The sequence below is a fragment of the Aulonocara stuartgranti genome (genome assembly GCF_965226115.1).
Source record: "Aulonocara stuartgranti genome assembly, chromosome: 20".
Lineage (NCBI taxonomy): Eukaryota > Metazoa > Chordata > Actinopteri > Cichliformes > Cichlidae > Aulonocara > Aulonocara stuartgranti.
In genome coordinates this window covers 7449398-7471344 of record NC_138956.1, presented here as the reverse complement: position 1 = coordinate 7471344, position 21947 = coordinate 7449398, and the positions used below count along the sequence as shown (strand labels likewise).

Here is a 21947-nt window from a genome sequence, read left to right as displayed (position 1 = left end):
TGAAGGGGGGGGGGCAGCTTCAGCCAGACCATCTGGCCTGGCAAACTAGACCCTGAGAAAGTCCCACATTCTCCACAACTTCAGCGCACACAAATAATTGTGAAAGACTTTTGTGGCACTTGAGAGATAACTCAAGCACTGCACAACATACCAAGACAATCACAACAGAGAAAAGCGGCATATGTGGCCTGCTGGGGCGTCTACATACTGATTTTTGATTTTTTTTTTTTAAGCACCTGTTGATGATTACCAGGTCGGATAAGATGACATGTTAATGATACCTGTGGTAAATCTCAAATCAAAATTTAGCTAAACAAGACACTCTCCTGAATCAGTAAATTAACATTAACGATTCAAACTCTTTAGTTGCATTCTGCTCAAATTACTGTCACTTAAACTGACTTGAAAATGTAGTCATTTTGTAAGAATTATAATTTAATTTAAGCACTTGTAGAGTGCCACCATTCAGCTCCACCAGACCTGTGCAAACAGATGTATTATACACCTGGCACTATGGCAAGAAAAAAAGACAGACTTGTACATTTTAATCGGCAACACTCTTTAAATGGTGAAAACTTGCGTCTAGTTGGAGTTTCTGTTATATCGCCATTTTATTTTCCCCATTTCCTAAGTCTTTACAATGTTTAGAAGGTTTGTAGTGATGTAAGTGACTAATTACTGGAGCCATAGATGCATAAATGGTGATCAAACCACCAAATATTTAGCACTAACCTAATGAATCTTTACAAGAACCAGAGCTCAATTCTTACACTGAACTAAAGCTGCTGTCAGTTCTGACTGGATTTAAGTTTTTAGTCCCCCACTCCACCAGCTCCCTTCTCTGTCTCTCACTCTAGTGTACAGAAATGAATCAATCAGTAATAAGTCAAGACATATTTAGCACTGTAGTTTTCTTTAAAAGAAAGCACATTGCGATTACTTATATTTGCAGAACTTCATCAGAAGTTTCTCATTTATTTTTTTTCAATATCAAACTCCTCAAGGAAGCAATAAATCAGATTCTTTTTTACAAAGATTGATATCAGCGCAAAAGGCCTTTATAAAAGGCATTGTTATGAAGATTTTAAAAATCCATTATGAACATTACAAGTGGATAGGTAATGGTTACAGTATCAGTATCCTTCATACACAGGCCAAATGATGGTTACAAATAGAACAAAGTATAATCGTTATAAGATTTACAGTACAGATGGATCCATGGGATCTCTCTATGGCTTGTTTTTGATTCATCAACAGCAAACTGATGAAACACGTCAATCAGTGACACTCAGCATCAGGGACAAACAGTAAACACATCGATCAGTGTCTCGGACACTTAAATAGTTTCAAACCAACGTGGTTAATATAATTCAATGATGTTTGCAAAACAAACAAAAAGTCAGGAGCAGTTTTCCCACAGGGACAATTAACGCATTCACAGAATGAGCACTCCAAATAATAAAGCGTGTATCATATATAATACACTAAATCATTTCAGTCCTTCCAAAGGGGTACCGGCACATCGTGCTGATTTCACCACAAAATAAAACACTTGACAGTATTGAATCTTCTGCTAAAGCAGAAGAAAGCAGACTTCTCTATAAGTCCTTAACTCTCTGTCCATGACGTTCACAGACGTAGTTCTCTCTCGGTTCACAGGTGATCCCGCCTCCATGTTACCAGGGCCTCCACAGAGCACAGCTGACCTGGCTTACGCCCTTGCTGGAGCTGACCTGATGGAGTGGGGAGCCAGGAGGGGAGGGGAGGTTGCAGGGACTGTGACTGGTCCCGCTGGACGCCTGCAGGCCGTGAAAGTGGCTGAGTAGCAGCCTGTGGGCTTGAGTCTGGACCTGGCAGTGGGACAGGAAGCTGACAGCCTCCTGCACGCAGTGGGAGTAACCGTCGCTAGCCACCATCGGGCTAGAGGTCAAGCCGGCCTGCTTCTGCTGCTGGTGCCAGTTTCTCAGATATGACACAGCCATCTCCAGGATGTCAGCCTTCTCCTGCTTGGAGTCAGGCTGCTGCCTGAGGAACTCGGGCCCCAGCAGGGATTTCAGCTGCTCGATGCTGGTGTTGATGCGGTCTCTGCGTAGTTTCTCTACCATTGGCTTTCTCAGCTGAAGAAAAGAAGGAGAAAAAAAAAGGTATTTTAATCAAATTGAACATTGCTTTTAATTGAATTATTTGTACCAACACAAATCCAGTTATGAGACTTTTCTGAAAAAAGTATTTACCTTGTGAGCAGGGGTCAGGTGTTCCTTGTTTGCTTGTCCAAAAACAGAGGGAGCCATTGCTGTGGAGTCAGGGTCTCTACTCGGGTTGAAGAGCTGGTTGGATCTGAGCTGCGTTCTCCTCTCCTCTGCCACTGCCCTGTATTTATACACCCAAATCTCCATATGAATGTGTGAGTCTTAGGCTTGATGGAGTTTCTCACAGTCCCCGGGCCAATGGGAGTGCTGGGAAGGGCTTTGAGGAAAGCAGGGCTGCCACATGCTCAATGAAGTGTTTATAGCCGTGGGGACAATGAGTGTGTCTCTGGGGAGCAGGTGGAGGAATAGACTGCAAGAGAAAGCCCGGGGTGGAGTGGGCAGAGGGAGGGGGGCTGAGTGGGGGTAGATGGGAGACTGACCCGGTGCTTGTGCTGATATGGGAAAGTGGTGACCCCAGAGGGAAGCATGCCGCTGTCTCATGTCATCTTCACCGCCACGTAATTGAAGACAAAGTGCCTCTGCCACCAGGCACACGTGGGTGTTACAGAGGGCCAAGCATTAGAGAAAGACCAACATGCAGCCACTTCCACCAGTGTGAAATGGCAGACTTTCAGAGCTGTGCAACAGGTTGAGGTTCCTCAAAGATTCAAAGAGAAAGAAAGCAACAGATTTGCAACTCAAACCTATTCAGCTGAAAAAGAAAAGAGAATATTTAGACTATGAATATTTAACCCTTTTTTCAGATAATCTGATTAAACTGTTATATGTTTATAAGGTGTTTCCTCATTCAAGGTTTAGTACAATTCTTGAGAGACAGCTGTATAATCTGACCAAATTACTCTCACAATATCCAGCCCTGATGAAGCTGAAGTATTAGTGATTAATCGCAGCTAATTTTCATTACGTTCACCAATCTCAAGCATTTTCATAGAGATTTGTGTGACATCTAAAGACTGTAGAGCTGATGCAAAGTGTACTCTCTCAGTTACAAAAAAGTACTGCCATTCAAAATTTGCCTGTTATAACTCATTAGCGACACGTTTGGTTATCAGTTTGTCAGCTTTAATCTGATGAACGTGATTAGAGCTGTGTGTGAATTGTAAAGTGCTTCAGCTTTAAGCTTTCACGCTCCCAGCACATGCTGACACATCAGGCAACCCCCCACAAACTCATGCAGACAGCCACACTCTCATTCACTTTCCCTACCCCACACACACACTCACACACCCACACAGCTGGCTGACCTGCATGCCGCTGGCCACGTCTCAGTCACACGCTCCCTTCCTGCCTGTGTGGAACGTGGGAGCCGCTGTGGTCCCAGGCTTCCCACACTTCAGTGTTTAATGACTCTGAGGCCGCCTGCACAAAGGAAGTGTGCCCCATTGCACAAAGATTGAGTGACCAACCCCCCCTTCAAGCCCCACTAACAACACATGCACGCACACACCCAGGAAAACAGGGCTGTCAACAGGGCTTCCAGGCACACCATCTGGATGGATTGTATGCCATTGTCGGCCGATCAAGCGCGGGAGATGTTTACCGTGAGAATTGGAGAGGCTGAAATAGAGACAGAAAGTTAAATAAGAAGAATAGGGAGTGTGTGTGTGGAGGGTGGGAAACTTTCTGGATAGGATGATGAACTTTTTTTAAGAATCTGTGAATAAAAAGGTGCAAAACTCTTACACTGTTTGACACGAAAAGTTTAAGAAATTGAGAAAAAAGTGAAAACCACTTCACTTTCTCAGCTTGTTGCAACAGAAAAGGGATTATTCTATATTAAAGACTAATATAACAGGTACTAACAACACTTAGATGCAGATCCAGTCTGTGATGATGCTTTTTGTTGCCCTCACATAGATCACATTTCCAAAAATGTATCTAAATATTTAGGTTGCCTATCTGGAAACTCTGCCCACCAATGGACGTCTTTCTCCTCCAGGAAGAACGTCCTCAGACAGATGTTGTCCTCCACGTTCCCACCACATATCATCCCAGTGGATACAACAACAAGGAAATCTCCCTCAACAAGGGGCAAGCAATGGGCCCCTCCCACCTGTTTGTTTGGATTGGGGCCATTGTACCCCAATGAATTCAACTAATTCATTCACATCCTATTGTCATAATGCTGCTTTGTGATTGGCCAAACACTGTGAGAACCAACATCACATTAAATCAGTGGGAAAGTTGGCATAAGTATATAAATGAGGGAGGTCTCTGTGGGTAAAATCATAACCCTGAACGTTTTCTTGTAACCCACACGGGCCTGGACTCACGGGACGCCATCCGACTGCATATTCGCCATGAGGGATCAACACACAACGTAAGCTCGAATACAAGAAACTTCATTGTAGATCATCCTAGGCTTGATCCTAGTTTTGAACAGGCATCACAGCAATGTTTCTTCCACTATCTGTGAATTTGACTCAAAAGTGATTGAAAGTTTTTCCTTTTTTTTTTTTTTTTTTATGTTGAATGAATGTTACCAAAACCATTTCTACATGTGCCGTCAATATTTAAGCATGCTGGTATTTTCTCCTGGAAACAACCCAATTCTCTGCATCTACCATTAATTTGATGTTTCTCCATCTCCTTCCACAGCCTGTGTAAGATGATGATTTTGGAAAGGAAGTGCACAGACAGAGCAGTGAGGCTCCGCTCCACGTTAGAGAGCCATCTAAGCACTGGAATGAGCAGCTCTGACGTGTGGGACAAAACTGTCTCCTTTTTCACAGTGAAGAAGGCCTTCATTTTCCATAATGGCTACACCAAATCCTCCAGAGAGGCCATGAGGCTGTTCCCCTCACCTTCTGAGGATGTGTCGCCTTTGTGTTGCCAGTAAGAAGTGCACCGAAAGAGGGTTGAAATACGAAGAGGAAAACAAAATCTAGGCATTTTTATAAACTTTTTTCTCCAAATGTCTTCTTAAGCACAAATGGTGGAAAAGATGGGAGTTCTCATTAACTGTGACTACCTGCACCGTGATCCTATTGGTCATTGCACAGGCCCTAGAACTGTGCATGTTATGCCTTAAATCTAAGTACTTCTTAGAACTTTAAGATCATGTTATTACAGTTTTATTAAACTGAAAGTCATATTCCTTTGTATAAAGGGTAAAAGTTAATTTTATGCCAATGCATATTTTGTAAATGTTTAAGATATTGTCAGTCATGTATAAAATTTGTTGCTGAAAGCCATAAGTGAAAAGTGCAATGTGCTTTCCTGTGCAATTTTAAGTAAAATGACATGTTTTCCCATCATGTGCTGCTTGTTTTGTTTTCTAAAAAAATGGATTAAATATATACATTTCTTTATTTTGTTTGCTCCGGCACTTTCAAAATGTAAATGATTAAATTATGATTCTGTGTTGAGCCCCGAAAGGTTCGACTTCCATATCTTGCACTTTAGTGTCATAATCAATGTCACCCTCTAGTGTGCATTAATGCAACAACACTTCACATGTGATCCACAATTATTCAACCATAAATTCTCAGAGCTCTGCTTTAAAGCTGCAAACTTTTATAAAAGTGTTCTTAAATACATTTCTGGAGTTTTAACCCTCTGTGCATGAAAAGAGGAAGTAATCAGACTGGGGACTTACCATCTTACACCACTACGCACATGCCTGCATTTTTAATGAAAAGTATACTGATTGATGTAAAGTGCTGCGCAAAAGGTCTCTAGCCACCCTTCATTTCTTTACATTATGCTTGAAAAACTTGGAAGTAGGTGCAGCAGTTAGTTGAAATGTGCAAATATATAAAGAGGAAAAACAGTGCAGTTGTAACAGTCTTCCTATTCTTCGTCTAAACTATTAGGGAGCATTCTTGTGATATACTTTAAGTAGTCTTCAGGAACAGCTCTCCAGGCTTCTCGAAGCATCCAGGATCCAGACCTTCAGAGAGCCTGGGGAACTATTTCTCAAGACCACCTAAAGAAGTTCTAAGAAAATGTCGCCTTTGAAGCAAAATGTGAAGAAATTAATTTTAATGAAACCGTCAAAGACTAAATCAATCCAATAGATATGAGATCCAATTTAAACTACACTTTCCATATTATTTAGAATTCATTTGTATTCTGTGCATGTTTACAGACAGCAGTGTTATGAGCACTGTCAAAAGATTAAAGGAAACAAAGGTGCAGGTTTTAATATTTTTTCCCCCCAAATCTAGAAACCAGCCGGAACAGAAGAGGTTACCCTGAATCAGATTTGGAATTATTACGGCTTTATTAATCATAGGCTAAATTCAAAAAGCAGACATTCAGCAACAGTTAAACATCGTATAGCAGCGGGAATAGGTGAATTGACGAGAAACTGGGTGAACTCCACACCATGCATTCAACTCTTGAGTACAAGGGTTCTGTAATAACTGTAAGTTCAAAGTTTGCTCAACTGTTGAGGGTAAAAGTGAGACTTTGCTTTCCAGAAATCTGTTCTGGAAACTGACGTGTGTGTTTCCAGAAATTCTGAGGAAAACCAAAACCTAAATTAAAGAGTGCAGAGAGGCTCAAGAGGGAAAAAAATAAAAATAATTAGTCAAAAGAGAAAAAGTGTAAAGGATATAATGTAGGTCTATGTTTATTATTCATTTAGACAAGTTTGGTGTTTCATTGCAACAGATGGAAATGTTTTCATCAATCCAAAGTTTACTTCATCACCAAGGCATAGCTTTGTGGAAGAAAATAAAACACTTCATTGTTCTTTCCCCCTCTTTGCTTCCAAGGTCGATACAAGAAAAAAATAAAACCAAACTGCTTTTTTGTTTCCCTGTCCGTCACTCAAATTCCAGTTAGACTCTACATGAAGATCAAACAGCAAAAGCCCAGAAGAAAAGGACAGGTTAGCTTGCAACCATGTGACAGTGAAACCTTCTGCCATTTTAAAAAACCCTTACCAAAAAAAACCTTAAAGCACAACAAAAATGGAAAGAAAAAAAAAACAAAAAAAAGGAAAAGGAGTTAAAATCAAATGCCGCTCTTCATAGGTGGTGGGTCAAATACCCAAAACATTTTAGTTATTGTACCCCAAAGAGAGGGGGAGGAGTTTAAAGCCAAAAGATAGGATCACAACAAAACAGAATTCGTAGGCTGTTCCCATCAACAAAAAAAACTATTATTTCTTCTTTTCACATGAATCATTAAATTCAGCTGGCCTTTTTTTGATCATCTATGGCATCATAAAGAGACAGATGCCTTGATGGTGACAGATGTGAATGGTTGTGGCTGGGTGGTCGGCAGAGCCCTGCTTCATTTTTCCCTCAAGCTTCCTGAAACAAAACAAGTTGTGATCTCAACTCTAGTCTGAAAGAGTTTGAATCAAAGTGTAAATTCTGTTTTGTGTGCCCTCCCCAACCTTTGACAGCATGGTGTTTCTGTGTTAAACTTTACAGAGATGGATCTTTTCTCTTTTTCTTTGTTTTTTTTAAACTACACATAGTTTCTGCTTAAAGATCATTTGAAGATGTCATATGGGAGTGGGAGTTAAGTAGGAAGCGTGGTGTATACACTGTGTGAATATCAGTGTGTAAAAAGTAAATTTTTGTTCAGCTGGTAGGTGTCCAGATGATAATTGCAGGGGCGTTTTGTGTTTGAGGGGTTGTGGTTTGAGGTTGGCCATTAGGGCAAAGAGTTCAACAAATCCTGCAGGAAGAGGTCCGGGTCTGGAATTTCAGAGAGGAGACCTGAAAAACAAAGTTTAATAGTAACATTCGACCAACACCACAGTTTATTATTCACACCAGAAAAGAAGTGTCGTAAATTAAAAGAAAAATGGCACAAGAGAAGACGAAAATAAACTGTGAAGCTTGTTTATACTTCTGCACTGAATAATGCAAATCCTCTTATTCACTGACGGCATTTATTTGAGATGGATTTCACTGAAATTTCACTACAAAAACGTTCTTTTTTGTGGGCTTTCTCTATCTGAGATGATTTATTTTGTCTAAAAAGAAGTAGTATCAGAATAGTATCAGCCAGAAACATAGGTGTGTGTGTGTGCATACTGACCTACAACATCAAAGAACTCTGACAGGGATTCAGCGGGCATGAGTTCATCCTGGAAAGCCCTGAGCACACGCTCGGAGGCCTCATAGATGGGCATGTCATTGTGACGGACATATTCTGCCAGTGAGAAGGACCAGCCGCCCTCTGTGTTGCTGGTTGGTACCTTCTGTAAAAACAAAATCAAGAGCAGAAGAGGGAATTACAGTATATTATCTATTTGTCTAATGTCAATGTTCCCATTAGATTGAAAATGTCCCTAAACACCCACCCCCCAAACAAACAAACAACATTCTGAATTCTGTATTTACAGGTAATGACTCCTATTTTTACAAAGCATCCCCAAAATTGAAAGAGCATAATACCATCGTTTTACAGTATCGACAGGCAAAATACTTTACCCTGAACATGTCGTAGACCAGGTCCACCAGGCCCCAGAAAAGAAGAGGTGAGCGATACACTGCATATTCCTTTGGTGTTTTATCTGTGAGCCTGAGAATAGATAAGAGAAGATGTGGATGAAGACCTTCTGAGATAAATAATGGACACAACATTCAATGGTTATTCCTTTTTCTTTTTAAATTTATAACTCTGACCTGCTTCACTGGTCAATACTCACATGTCTTAGATGTATTCAAAATAAAATTACACTAGTGTAAAAGTTTCCTGTTGGAATTATTGGCAAACAAATTAATAATTTGGTACTGAACCTGCTCCCTGCTTGAAGGATTTAATTAATATCACAGACAAAGGTGCCCTGCATTGAGTGTAAAACAAATGGAGACAGGAAAGGAAAGGTCTCATACTTGTTTGCACAGGCTGCCGAGACTTTACGGGCATGCGCAGTGCCCAGAAGTCTCCGCAGGAAGTACAGACGAGAACTTCTCCACCGTTCGGGTGGCATGATGTGCATGGCCAGGATGGTGTAATAGTGGGGCCCTTCAACTTCATATGAGCTTTCAACCCATTTCTCACATGGTTGCTCCTGGAAACTCTGCAGGTTCTTCTCCTCTCGGGACGTAGCCCTTGTACTACAGTGACAGAATTTGCAAAGTGAAATAAGGTGAGATGGGAATGAGAACTATGAGCTGTAAAATCAAACTTTGGATTTGTGTTTTATTTTAAGCCTCAACAGTCCCACACATGTATCACCTCAGCATCAATATTGAGTAAATGTCAGCAAGTGTTTTCTGTGCACATCAAAAATGTACATACGTGTTGAGGACATAGAGAACAGTGTGGATGATATAGGGGATGAGGTGGATGTTGCTCTCCCGACCTCCACCTCCTGTGTCCACGCTGAATGACTGCTCAGTAGCAAAGCGGAGGAACAGCAGTTTGGTATCGTGGATGTTGAGTTGGTATGTGGGCTCTCGCTGGCCTGTGCACTCCTGAAGATATGTGTTGTGCCTGTGCAGTAAAAGAGTTTGGTTGAAGAAATTGTGCCACATGAAGAAAATGTTCTCTCTAATTTATGCTGATTTTTTCTTTTAACCTTGCTAGGCATGTAGCAAAAGCTGATTCTGGCACATGTGGCCCCCACACAGGAAGCAGACCATTGCACTTGGTGTTAGCATTCTGGAGAGCAGCACTGTCCCATTCCTCTCGCCCACGAGCCAGCCTAAAATAAGTAAAAATAACAGGCATGTATTACAAAAAAAATGAAAAGTGGGGCTGCAGAAAGAATGTAAGGGGTACTCTAAACATCACCACAGAGTAAATGCTGGTGTTTGTAGCTACCTGACTGCTGCCAGATGGCAGTCATAGTGGACTATGTTAAAGTGCGACACAGTGCTGTAACCCTGCTGCTTGCGAGGCTTGTTTTCAAATTCCTCCAAGGCTACACGCTTTGTGAAAGTGTAAATACCCAGGACTTTGGTTGGCTAGTGAAAGAGAAACCAGAATGAAAATGAGAACTGAAAACAACAACAAATTTCAGCATGCCAAGAAAACCAGCAAATCAGACTGATAAGAGTGTCATTTTAATTATCTACAATTTGGCTACTGATACTTTAAATAGGATTCCAAAACCAGATGTCTTCAGTGTTAAATAATGTCAAACTTCCCTCAATCCTGTATGTGCTTTTATACCTGGAACTTGTAACCTTCTCTACAGATACAGCAGGTCAAGCCTGGTTCCTCTATCAGCTCTTCCATTTGCTTCAAGAGTGAAGTCTTTGTCACCACCTGCCCCTTTTCATTGGTCTGAAAGACAAACATAAAGCTTACAATAAAATCCACATTTCAATTCAAGTCTGTGGTAATAAAAAAAAAAAAAAAATACCGTCATGCCAAGAGTTCCCAGAGCCTTCTGCCTCATAGCCATAGCCATACGCTTTTTCTCAGCTCTGGTTTCTCTGCGGGCTGCTTCAATCTTCAAGTTGACGTCACTGTGTTCCCTCAGAGCCTCTAGAAGGTTCTCTGCTAGAGTTCCTATGCCTTCATCACTGGATACCTGCTCCAGCTTGTGCAAGTTTGTTATCGAATCTGTGCCTATGAGCACCTAGACAAAAGAAGATGACACTCAGCTATATTAGGGAGACAGGTTCATGTGTTTACAAAAAGAACTGTCTGAGTTGACTCCAGTTTAGTCTAATATTCAAAGCATTCTGTACCTGTGTGGGGGGATGCTGGGTAGCCAAACCACGGAGAAGTCTGAGAATAAAGGGTAGAGCAGGTCTAGAGAGGAATTTCTTCCAAACATCCGCATCCAGACTGATGAGAGATTTCAGAAAAACAAAAAAGAGGTTTAAAAACAAAAAATCTTGCATTTGTACTTGTATACAAAATATTTACCTACAAGAGACCTACTTTTTGGCATTTGGGATATGCTTCTTCATGTAGTCCAGTGCACTCTGTGTGATTCCTATTTGCAGAATAAGATCTTTCAGTTGATGGCCGTTGCTGTTATTTTTGATTCCAGCAGCGATTTTACAGAAGCAGTCCAAAAACACTTTGTCATCAGCACTATGCTCCTCGTCGTACCTTAAAGAAACACAACACAAACACAAAAATAAGAGTCAATTTCACTAAATTAACTATAAAAGTGCTCATAGGAGCATGGTTCTCCTACAAAGATTAGCCCGATTTATCCATTAAAATGTAAAATAATAGCCCCTTTAAAGTCTTCATGTGCTTATTAGTAAGTAAAAGCTGAGTGCTCACTTGTCAAAGTTGCAACACGGTTTGAAGCGTTCCACCAGAATCCTCATCTTCTCTAGTTCGCCAAAAGACAGGTATGGAATAATGCGCAGAAGACCCTGGAGCACGCTGGGGTTGGAGCGCACAAACAGGGTGTTGATCTGGTCTAACAACATGACAAGCTGATCCTTGTCTCCTGTAAGGAGAAGGTTACCCTGCAAAGGACAAGACAGTTTCTAATTAAAAAAACTAAACAAAACACAAAAACGGAATTAAAAGGTCTTTTTGAGGGTATGATTTTATGATTGTAGCAGAAGATAAAATTAGCTTCAGATTGTTACCTTGTCCTCTGAAATCTCAGCATTGGCCTCATCCAGAATGATCTCCATGATGCTCAGGACTTGCTCTGCTATAGAGGCTCCACCACTATCCTTACTCTCTTGTTCTGCCACTAAGGCCTGAAGGAAAAATAACATAAAAAAAATATTTCCCTCTCTCTCTCTATCCATCTCCATCTCTCCATCTATATCTATATATCTATATCTATATATTAGGGGTGCAACAATACTTGTATCGATATTGAACCATTCGATACAGTGCTTTAGGTTCAGTACGCATATGTATCGAACAATACAAAATTTTTTATTTATTTTATCAACTTTTCTTCTGATGATGCTGTCTGTGTTGAGCGCTCAGTGGATCTGCGTTTGACTACTCTGCCTAGGCTGCACTGTCGAGCGCAGATCCACTGAGCGCAGCGCAAGCTAGCAAGACAAAAGTTAAGCTCGTTGCAACATGGCAACTGCCTCAACGCTAGCCGAATTTGAACCTCCCCCACCCTCATTCAGATCTGGCGTTTGGAACTAGTTTGGTTTTCATGTGAAGTATGACCCTGATGGTAAGCGCGTCATGGACAAAAGTAAAACAGTATGTCGGATGTGCCACGCAATGCTCAATTGGTGGGAACTAGCGCGTTAGCACAGTTAGCTTGTTAACGTGTTGATGCCATCCAGCCCCACACACAGGGCGATCCGCGGTAACTCGTTAACGGAGATTTGCCGTGTTGTGGCGTTAAGGTCATTTCAACGAGATTAACGCTGACAGCACTAGTGGGAACACAACGAATATGACTGCACATTTACGCCGACATCATCCTAGTGCAAAGACAAGTGGAAGCAGACAAAAACAACAAGCACGCAAACTTTACCCAAATCATTTAGACAGCCGTTAGCACATGATTCTCCTTATGGGGACCTGATATGTTTAATATGCTGCTGAGAATATAGCCCAGAAGAAGCGTATAGTATAGCTTTTATTTTGGAAAGAGCCATTTCTCTGTAATAAACTCTTTTACAAAGATGAGTGATTTCTCAATCAGATAGATTTATTTATTTTTTATTATTTTGTTGTTTTGGCAACATTAAATTTAAAAACTGTACTTTTGAGTTAAAATATACATTTGTCATTTATTAAAATTATAAATTAAAAAAGGCATGAACATTTTTTGTATCGAAAAAATATCGAACCGTGACACCAAAGTGTGTGTGTGTGTGTGTGTGTGTGTGTACACACACACACACACACACACACACACACACACACACACACACACAAAAATACAATCTAGAAACTGAATCACAACAATCAGCATAAGACTCACCAAGTTTAGAGTTCCCAGCATGACATTGAGTGTGTTCATCTCTGGTTTGACAAGCTGTTGCCTATTGATCTTCACTTTCACACAGTAACTGAACAACTTCAGCAAAACCTGGGGGAGAAAAAAAAAGTTTTAATTCTAATTTAGGGCACTATATGAATTTAATTCTAAATAATAATGACATATATATTCTAGATAACCAGCATTCGTTTTTACTAATTCAAAGAAGAATTCAAAATTACAAATAAATTACAGTTTACATTGATGACTGGAGAATAAAGAATGGTATTATTTCAAAACGCTTTCTGACACAAAAATACTGTCTTACGGTGAGCAGATGTCTTCCTTGTTTAAAGTCTTTGATTCCAGACAGCCGGTTGAGCATACACTCGAGTCCTCCACACTGTGCCATCACTCCTGCCATCTTGTACACTTCTTCATCATCCTCCTCCTCATCTGTAACGAGGTCAATTAAAACATTTGCATCTCATTCTGTGCATACAGGTACATATGATGGCCAAGAATACATACAGCAATAATTATATTAAGGGCAAAACCTGGTAGATGTCACATAAACGAGAACAAGCTTGACCCTAGGGCTGCTCGATTATGGCAAAAATGATAATCACGATTATTTTCACTGAAATTGAGATCACGATTATTTGACGATATTTATTTAACCCTTTAAGACCTACCATAGAACCAAGTCCACCAGAGCTTATATATATATATTTTTTTACATGTTGTAGTGCCATTTGTGGGAGCATTTCAAGTTGCTATACATCAATACAACTGTTATAGCCCATATTTTAATAATATGTATGCATTAAGTCCATAGTAATTACATAAATTGCAAAAAAGTGCAATAAACTACAAAAAAATTGAAAATCGCTTTTGTTTTGTTTACATATATTTCTACTTGGAGAAATTTAAGAGGTTTATCCCTCAAAACTTTAAATACAATAAAGTTGCAAAAAAATAGTTTCCCACCACAGGAAATTTATTTTGAGTGTCTTCATAGTTTTATTTTGGAGATACAGCAATTTTTATATACTGCAGGAAAAACAAAAAACAATCCTATGATGCAAATTTGCAAAGAAAACAGCAGGTGCATCATTTCACTGTGGGAAGTGTTACGAACAGCTGATAGGAACGGCGAAGCGTGTTTCTGGAATATTATGTTTTTGTTCCTGCAAGCGCTTTTTATGCAATTTTTGCAAAGCTATATGTGGAACGAAACCGTGACCGAGGACAAGCTGATGGCATCAGATGTAAGTACAACTCCTCCGGTTTCATATGCAAAACAAATTATTGCGCTAGCTTACACGGTTCAGGTTCTACAGGGATTTAAAAATAGTTACGCAAAACGGAGCGTGCTGCTCTGACCGGCTTTAAAGGGTTAACAATAACTTTAAAAAAAAAAATATAAAATAGTGTGCAACGGCAGTCACTCTCCAAATAACTTCTGCTTAGCTTTCCGAGCTTCCCTCGGGTCCTCTTAATCAGCGGTCTCCACCCTTTTTTGCGCCACGGACCGGTTTATGCCCGACAATATTTTCACAGACGGCCTTTAAGGTGTCGCGGATAAATGAGGGAGGGGCTAATAATCGGCTCAGTCATTTTTAATGATCGTTGAAAGCCCAGATCGTAATCGTGATTAAAATTCGATTAATTGAGCAGCCCTACTTGACCCTAATTATGAAGACACACCAAGTTAAAAGCAAATCAAACCTGTAGTTGAATCCAGTGACTCTATGAACTCCTCAGTAGCATCTCCAAGTAGTCCTCTCATACGATAGATGATTCTCATTGGCTCACCCTTTTTGGGGGGGGTGGGGAGACAAGGTCAGTGGGCTCTCAGTACCATTAATTCTTTAAAGGACTGTAAGCATTTCATGACAATTTGTATGATTCCAAATGTTTGTAAAAGTGTAACTAATTCATAGAAAATGTGAGTCTCACCTCATTTGTAGGACACCACACCTTCTTATAGACCTCTGCCACTGACAAATCCAAACTAATGATTTTGTTGTTTACCAGAAGCTGAAAAACAAAAAAAACCCAAAACAAAACAAAAAACACATCTGGTAATTTTTTCTTGAACTGTGTCACCTTTTATAATTTCACAAGAAAAGGAAACCTTCAAAGCAACTCAAATGTAAGGTTACTTTACCTCCATGCCACTGTCATCTTCAAGAAGAGCCACCAGGTCGCAGTCTTGGCAGATCTTGTTTTTGATGTCCCTCATCAGAGGACCGATGCCGGGCTCGTTGCTGCTGTAGGGGTTTCCTGGCATGCGACCCTGCAAGAAGTCCTCTTGCTGAGGATCCTTTTCCAGCGTCACAAAGAACTCTGTCACCTCATTCTCTTCCTAGATAGTGAATGAAACAAATGCTCCAGATTAGGGCAGGGCAATATGGCCAAAAATATTTATCACGATATATATTTGAAAATTTGCGATAACGATATAATTGACACTAGACAAAATACTTTACAACTCCACAACTTTATTAGCGCAAAAAAAAAGAAAAAAAAAGTATTTTCACTTAAACAAGCGAGGGCTGGGCTATATCATACCGTTCACGGTAATACCAGTGTAATGTTGGGCAACGATAGGAAAATGAAATATCGCGATAGAACATGGGTAAAACGCGCATGCGCAGTGCCTTTGTTTACATACGCACATGGCGGCAACGCAGAATGAGAAGAGCAAAAGGGGATCGTTAAATGAAACTGATGAGCCAGAATTGGTTTGTAAAAATGCTGCAACTTCAGTGGTGTGGAACTGGTTTGGCTTTCATCCGTCAGATACACAACAAAGCACAAAATCGACAGTGCCCCTTATAATCCCGTGTGCCTTATGTATGAATTCTGGTTGTGTTTACTGACCTCAAAATGATTTTATGTGGCACACGGCGCTCGAAAATCTGTCAAATGTTTCAGTACGACTTTGCTAAGCTACGAAGCCGCACCACTTGATGGATTGTCGGAGCATTACGGCTATCGTAGTCAGGAGCCTCGCGGAGTGATACGTACTGCGCTTCAACATAATATTACCGTATTGTGTGTGTATATAACCTCTTTCAAGTTTTGTGGATATTATACATGGTTATGCTGAGGATATGTCGGCCAATTTCCACTGGAAATGCCTTTTGGTTAAACTGTCAGCAAGGAATTTGCATTTGCACTGTTAATTTTTTATATAACTTTAATGCACTTAAAAAAAGCTGTTTGTTTAAGTGAAAATACATTGATTTTTTTTTTTTTTGCACTAATAAAGTTGTGGAGTTGTAAAGTATTTTGTCTAGTGTCAATTATATCGTCAGTTATATCGTTATCGCAAATTTTCAAATGTATATCGTGATAAATATTTTTGGTCATATCGCCCTGCTCTGAAACAAGCAGCTGTTTTTTTTATGTGCATTAAAGTTATATATAAAAATTTAACAGTGCAAATGCAAATCCTTGCTGACAGTTTAACCAAAAGGCATTTCCAGTGGAAATTGGCCGACATATCCACAAAACTTAAAAAGAGGTTATACACACAATACAGTAATATTATGTTGAAGCGCAGTACATATCACTCCGGGAGACTCCTGACTACGGTAGCTGTAATGCTCCGACAATCTGTCAAGCGGTGCAGCTCTGTAGCTTAGTACTAAAACTGTACTAAAACATTTTTTGACAGGTTTTCGAGCGCCGTGTAGCACATAAATCAGTTCGAGGTCAGTAAGCACAACCAGAATTCATACATAAGAATTATATTGGGCACTGTCAATTTTTCAGAAAAATCAAAGGATTTTAAGAGCGACTTATTTACCGAAAAACACGTTAATAACAACGGCCTGCTTGCATGCTCTACAAAATAGTGCTTTGGTGTGCATCTGACAGACGAAAGCCAAACCAGTTCCACACCACTGAAGTTGCACCTATAAACCAATTCTGGTTCATCTGTCATTCAACGATCCGCTTTCGCCCTTCTCATTCTCCGTAGCCGCCATGCTTTTTCTGCCATGTGGGTATGAAAACAAAGGCACTGCGCATGCGCGTTTTACCCGTATTCTACTGCGATATTTCATTTTCTTATCATTGCCTAACATTACACTGGTATTACCTGAACGGTATGATATGGCCCAGCCCTACTCCAGATTAAAACAAATTCTGCTTCAAAACTGTTTCCAAAATTACACAAGCACGTCACTTCTTCATCTTTACTCACAACTCAAAGAATGAACGTTAAAACACAAACTACACTCAATCTAAATATATCTGTATATAATACAAATACTTGTATATAATATAACAATTTGTATATAATTACTTCTTATTACTTGATCATTAATCTCAAATGTCAAGAAAGCAGCAGGATGTTGCACTTGAAAGCCTTCAGTCAAATGAAAATTACTTGTATGACTTAGTGAAAATTAGTGAACATTATATTAAAATTTAAGACATTATTTGTTGCAGCTCTAATCGAGGTAAAGGCAACTCACAGGGTAGATGATGCTGCAAAGTCTCTCAAAAATGAACACAGGTGTTCTGTAGTCATCCAGGTTGTACCGCTTTGCAGTCTCTATGCACACTGCCATGAAAGCTTTGGTTTCAGACTCGGTTCCTATAAACAATACAAGACATACAAATAAAAAAAAATATTAAGCACAATTTGTACAATATTCAGTTGACCAAATAAGAATATTATTATCTTTTTAAAAACATAATTAAATTTATAATTATTGTCAATGCCCACCTGTCGTCATGTCTTCCAGCATCTCAAGTAGCATATCCTGAGTTTCATCAATGAGTTTGGTTCGCTGAACCACCAACTTCCTCAGGCACAGATAACCATTAAGAACCGTGCCGACCAACCTACTTTTGAAATGCCGCTTAATGGACTCCACTTCGACAAAAGATGACAGCAAACCTAAAAAACACACACAGAACCAAAAAAAGAAGATTCAGGAAAGTCTGAATTAGCTGCAACTTTACTTGTGATATAAAAGTAATTTGTACCACTCAATCTGTATATATGCTGAAAATCTAAAGATGGAAACTAACATACCAGTCAAGCTCTTCAGGGCGTAGCCTTGCTGCAAGTCTGTGCTCAGTGTAGCCTCCTCTAGAGCCAACAGATTGGCTATTTCCTGATCATAGCAATAAACAAGATAAGATACTGAAATAGGAGCACTTCTAATGGATCTAGTGACACTTCAGTTGTTTGAAATTGGGAAAGGAACAGGACTATGAAGATACTAACTTAAAAACACCAGTGTTTATCTGACTATAAAATTACATTCTTTGAACGTTAAAATAATACCTTGGTGATCAGGTTGCCAATGTAGGGCAGGACTCCCCGGGCAGCCAGATAAATCTTCCAGTGTGTTGGCTTAATCAGCTTCTGGTACAGACCCAGATACTCCACTGCACACTCTCCAGCGACACTCAGTTCATCCAGATAACTTAAAGAAGGACAGTTTTTTAATCACTTTAACAGTTTTCATCCTTTTGCTTGAGAAACTATGCAATAAGTGAGCTGCCTGAGATGCATTTTCTTTCATTATTAAGCACAGAATTATATTTTTCTTTAACACTTTATCTGTAAAGTATTTAAAATAATATTATTTTTCTGCCCGATAATTCATTTTCCAGCAAATATAAAATCATGGAAATACATGATAAGAGCTATTCATCTTTAACTAGTTATGCTATATTGCTAAGCATATCCAAATTCATTGGAATTATCAACCTAATTTATGTATATGAAATTCAAAATAGAGCATGTCATGATTTTATGGCTTTCTGTTGAGACTCGTACCTGGTGAGCAGGTCCAGGACCTGTTGCTTGCGGCTAGGGATTGTGGTAAGTGCCTCCACAATAGTGCAAGCTGCCTGTCTTGCAGCCTGGGTGGCAGGTGTGAAAAGAACCTGCAAAAAGTAGAGCTAAAGTTAGCATTTTTTTAAGAAATTGCATTTACCGGTTTGTGAACTAACCAACAAAGCAAACAACATTTTTCTGATTTTTTATTTTTTAATTATTACCTGTCGCAGCCAGTTGTTGTGGCTCAGTTTAAGCAGGCGCGGGAAAAGGCCTTCTCCTTTTCTAGACCTCATGAACTGTTTCCACTTCCACACATACTTCTCAAGTAGATACTGTTTCCGTAACTCAGCCTTCCCCTGAGGTTTTGACATCGTTTCCTGACCTGCGATAGACAACAATGAGAAGTTTATTGAGTGCTCCTATTTCATTAAATACAATAAATGAATAAACCTGTGACACTCAGATAATGTAAACCGTTCAGACATGATACTTACATCTTGCTGGAAGACACTTTTTCCAGGCCTCATAAGATGCTTTGGGATCTTTTTTGAGCCAGAGTTGGGCCTGGGCGTGGATTTCATTACTGTAGGGCCTGACTGTAGTCAGAGACTCAATGGCAGCATCCTTTAAACAGAAAACACACATAACTTTTAGGTGTTAGGTGGCATAATACAACCAAGTGGTAACCGACACAACAGATATGCTTATATTTATCTATTTTAAACATGCAGCAAATTTTTTTTTTACCTTGTTCTTCTTGCTAGTGGGAGCAGGGGGCTTAATCAGCTTTTGCAGGATTCTCAGGCACATCAGTGTGATGTTTTCCACCACTACCGGTGTCTTTATGTTGACAGACATGAGGAACAGGCTGAGGGCTACATATGGGGAAGGAGTGAGGGAAAACAAAACAAAAGATACAACACTATTAGTCGAAGACTCTTAACTGCTTTAATCCAACAAAACCTCTTTCAAAATAATATTAGAGGAAAAAAGAAGAAGCGATAGTTCCAGGTGTCTAATCAATACCACCCTATGTAGACCGAGACTGATTTGGTCAGACAAAAATAACCAAACCAAACCTAAATAAATAAATAAATAAATAAATAAATAGTTCTCTCAAAATTTCTGGCCAGGATTGACCGAGCTGGATGAACTGTTTATAAATTTAGAGTCCCTTAGCCCAGTGGTCCCCAACCCCCGGGCCATCGACCAGTCGTTTGGTACCGAGAGTTGAGGCTCGGGTGTGAAATTTATGGTTTTCAGGGTTTCTATCTGTTTTTAGCGTTAGTTTTTTTTAAATAGTTTCCCTGGGTCTTTTTCTGTGTGTTATGAAAAAATCTTTTTTTGGGGGGGGGTGGGGGGGTGGTACCGGTACTGGTTTTATTTTGTTGTATTTATCCGCGACACCTGTCCGTCCGCCAGTCCGTGAAAATATTGTCGGACATAAACTGGTCCGTGGCGCAAAAAAGGCTGGGGACCGCTGCCTTATCCATACAAATGATCCATCAATAGAATATATCATATGCATATTTTATTAATTTAATTTATTAATTGTTATAGACAAACAATGCACGGCATAATTGAAGTATATTATTAATGCTTACCACAACGCAACCGTAATTCCCAGCATCCACCCTCTTTTGAAATGGAGTCCGTTAGCAGCAGCATTTCATACTGCAAATTACTAACCTGATGGGGGAAAAACAAAAAACAGTGTGTGTATTTTAAAATCGGAGCTCTTTATAGTAAAGTTCATAGTCACAGCGACTCTGGAAAAAAAAAAAAAACAACCCCCCCACAAAAACAATGTTTGTTGGGTTTAAATTATTTTCAGTATGACCTCTGAGACCTACCAGATCAGGATTGGCCCAGTGACCTTTGAGGGCAGCTGACACCTTGGCAATGATCAGATCGTTCATCTGCTGAGTGGCTTCTGGGTGATCTCTGAAGCAAAAGATAGAGAGGCAAGGAAAAAAAACAAAAACATGTAAGGATACAGGAGACCAAATGACAATGAAACACCATTATATACAGCGTGTATTAACATAGAAAGTTAAAAAGCAAAAAGCTGAGATTTCAATGTTATCGTTCCAACAACTTACAATACTATCATTGCTTATATGTGGAACTGAAGTCAGGCAATTAATTGTCACATGAAAATATGTGAAGGAAAGGACATACCTAGTGAGGAGACAGACCAGCTGGCGCACCTCCTCCCTCATGGCTGCTGTACCTCGACGCAAGTTATACTCAAACAGCTCACGGATGAGACCCTGAAGGACTAGGATCTGCCGAAGGGCTGGATTGGTGGCCAGTGCGCGGAGCAGTGTGATGCAGTGACCTGTAACAGCTGAAGCACAGCCGTAACACTTGGTTGAGGATGTATGGCCGCAGCCCAGCACAGAGAGGGCGCGGTACTGACTGGCGGTGAAGGTGGGCTGGTGGCTACTGCTGCTCCGAGATGACTTAGTGGCAGCCTCTCTCTGTTGTAGGTCATACTCCAAGAGCTCTTTACGAGATGCAAGCACTTTCTGTAAACAAAGAAGGAAGGGGCACAATTGTATGAGAGCAGGAAGAAAACAAGGGTACAGATATCAGGAAAGTTAACTGCATTTTCTTCCTAACCTGTATAATCTTGGAGAGTTCATCAAATGAGGTCTTGCAATCTCCACTGTATTCCTGAGCCAGCTGCTGAATGTATCTGTTCACATTAGCAGAGGATGCACCAAGTCCTGCTCCTGCTCCAGTGTCATCCTGAAAGAAATAAAAGACAAGAGAAAATACTGTTAGATAAAACTGTAGAAATAGAGCTAAAATAGAGACTGAAGAAAAACATAAATGATCTCTGCAGCATGTGCAGGTTGCATTAGTACAAGCTGTGCTTATTTAGGTCAAGTGCTCTTTCAGTCCCTCTTGACTGACCTGGGGCTTCTCCGGTGCTGCCTCATTGACTTTAGACAAGAGACTCTCCAACTGAGGCCGGTGACCCATCAGCTGGTGGTAGACCCGGTCAGCTTTGTCCAACAGGGTGTTAATGTTGGTCACAGCCTATGCAAAAAGGGACAAAACATTTTGTAGTCTGACTTTTAGGAATGGTAAGCCTATTTTTAACCAATTCCTTTAAATG

At 40.1% G+C, this 21947-nt stretch overlaps 2 protein-coding genes and 1 long non-coding RNA gene across 12 annotated transcripts in view; 1 reads left to right on the top strand and 2 right to left on the bottom strand.

Annotated features, from left to right (window-relative positions):
* Nucleotides 1-975: 975 nt before the first annotated feature.
* Nucleotides 976-2400, bottom strand: LOC309697148 (transcription factor HES-5-like). Its single transcript, XM_082518829.1, has 2 exons — nt 2235-2400; nt 976-2117 (listed from the first exon to the last, which is right to left on the bottom strand). The coding sequence occupies exons 1-2, from the start codon at nt 2394-2396 to the stop codon at nt 1677-1679; spliced, it is 603 nt and encodes a 200-aa protein (XP_082374955.1). The 5' UTR covers nt 2397-2400; the 3' UTR covers nt 976-1676.
* On the top strand, nt 2374-5711 carry LOC309697150. Its single transcript, XR_014273759.1, has 3 exons — nt 2374-2404; nt 4101-4530; nt 4809-5711. It is a non-coding gene; the product is annotated as an uncharacterized lncRNA (long non-coding RNA).
* A 705-nt stretch (nt 5712-6416) lies between these two features.
* The window catches only part of ubr4 (ubiquitin protein ligase E3 component n-recognin 4), a 56264-nt gene continuing 40733 nt past the window's right edge, over nt 6417-21947 (bottom strand). For all 10 annotated transcript variants that reach the window (XM_082518817.1, XM_082518825.1, XM_082518826.1 and 7 more), the window contains 31 exons: nt 21743-21868; nt 21446-21574; nt 21002-21351; nt 20674-20764; nt 20425-20509; nt 19568-19695; nt 19315-19444; nt 19042-19202; nt 18818-18927; nt 18320-18461; nt 18065-18146; nt 17753-17926; nt 17499-17620; nt 15179-15376; nt 14968-15048; nt 14737-14824; nt 13334-13461; nt 13009-13116; nt 11690-11806; nt 11373-11563; nt 11019-11192; nt 10823-10922; nt 10492-10710; nt 10299-10412; nt 9948-10090; nt 9703-9828; nt 9423-9617; nt 9014-9238; nt 8609-8699; nt 8214-8376; nt 6417-7888 (listed from right to left, as the gene is read on the bottom strand). In XM_082518817.1, the coding sequence (XP_082374943.1) occupies nt 7824-7888; nt 8214-8376; nt 8609-8699; nt 9014-9238; nt 9423-9617; nt 9703-9828; nt 9948-10090; nt 10299-10412; nt 10492-10710; nt 10823-10922; nt 11019-11192; nt 11373-11563; nt 11690-11806; nt 13009-13116; nt 13334-13461; nt 14737-14824; nt 14968-15048; nt 15179-15376; nt 17499-17620; nt 17753-17926; nt 18065-18146; nt 18320-18461; nt 18818-18927; nt 19042-19202; nt 19315-19444; nt 19568-19695; nt 20425-20509; nt 20674-20764; nt 21002-21351; nt 21446-21574; nt 21743-21868 (4356 nt within the window). In that variant the 3' untranslated portion in view covers nt 6417-7823. The remainder of the gene's footprint in view (nt 7889-8213; nt 8377-8608; nt 8700-9013; nt 9239-9422; nt 9618-9702; nt 9829-9947; nt 10091-10298; nt 10413-10491; nt 10711-10822; nt 10923-11018; nt 11193-11372; nt 11564-11689; nt 11807-13008; nt 13117-13333; nt 13462-14736; nt 14825-14967; nt 15049-15178; nt 15377-17498; nt 17621-17752; nt 17927-18064; nt 18147-18319; nt 18462-18817; nt 18928-19041; nt 19203-19314; nt 19445-19567; nt 19696-20424; nt 20510-20673; nt 20765-21001; nt 21352-21445; nt 21575-21742; nt 21869-21947) is intronic.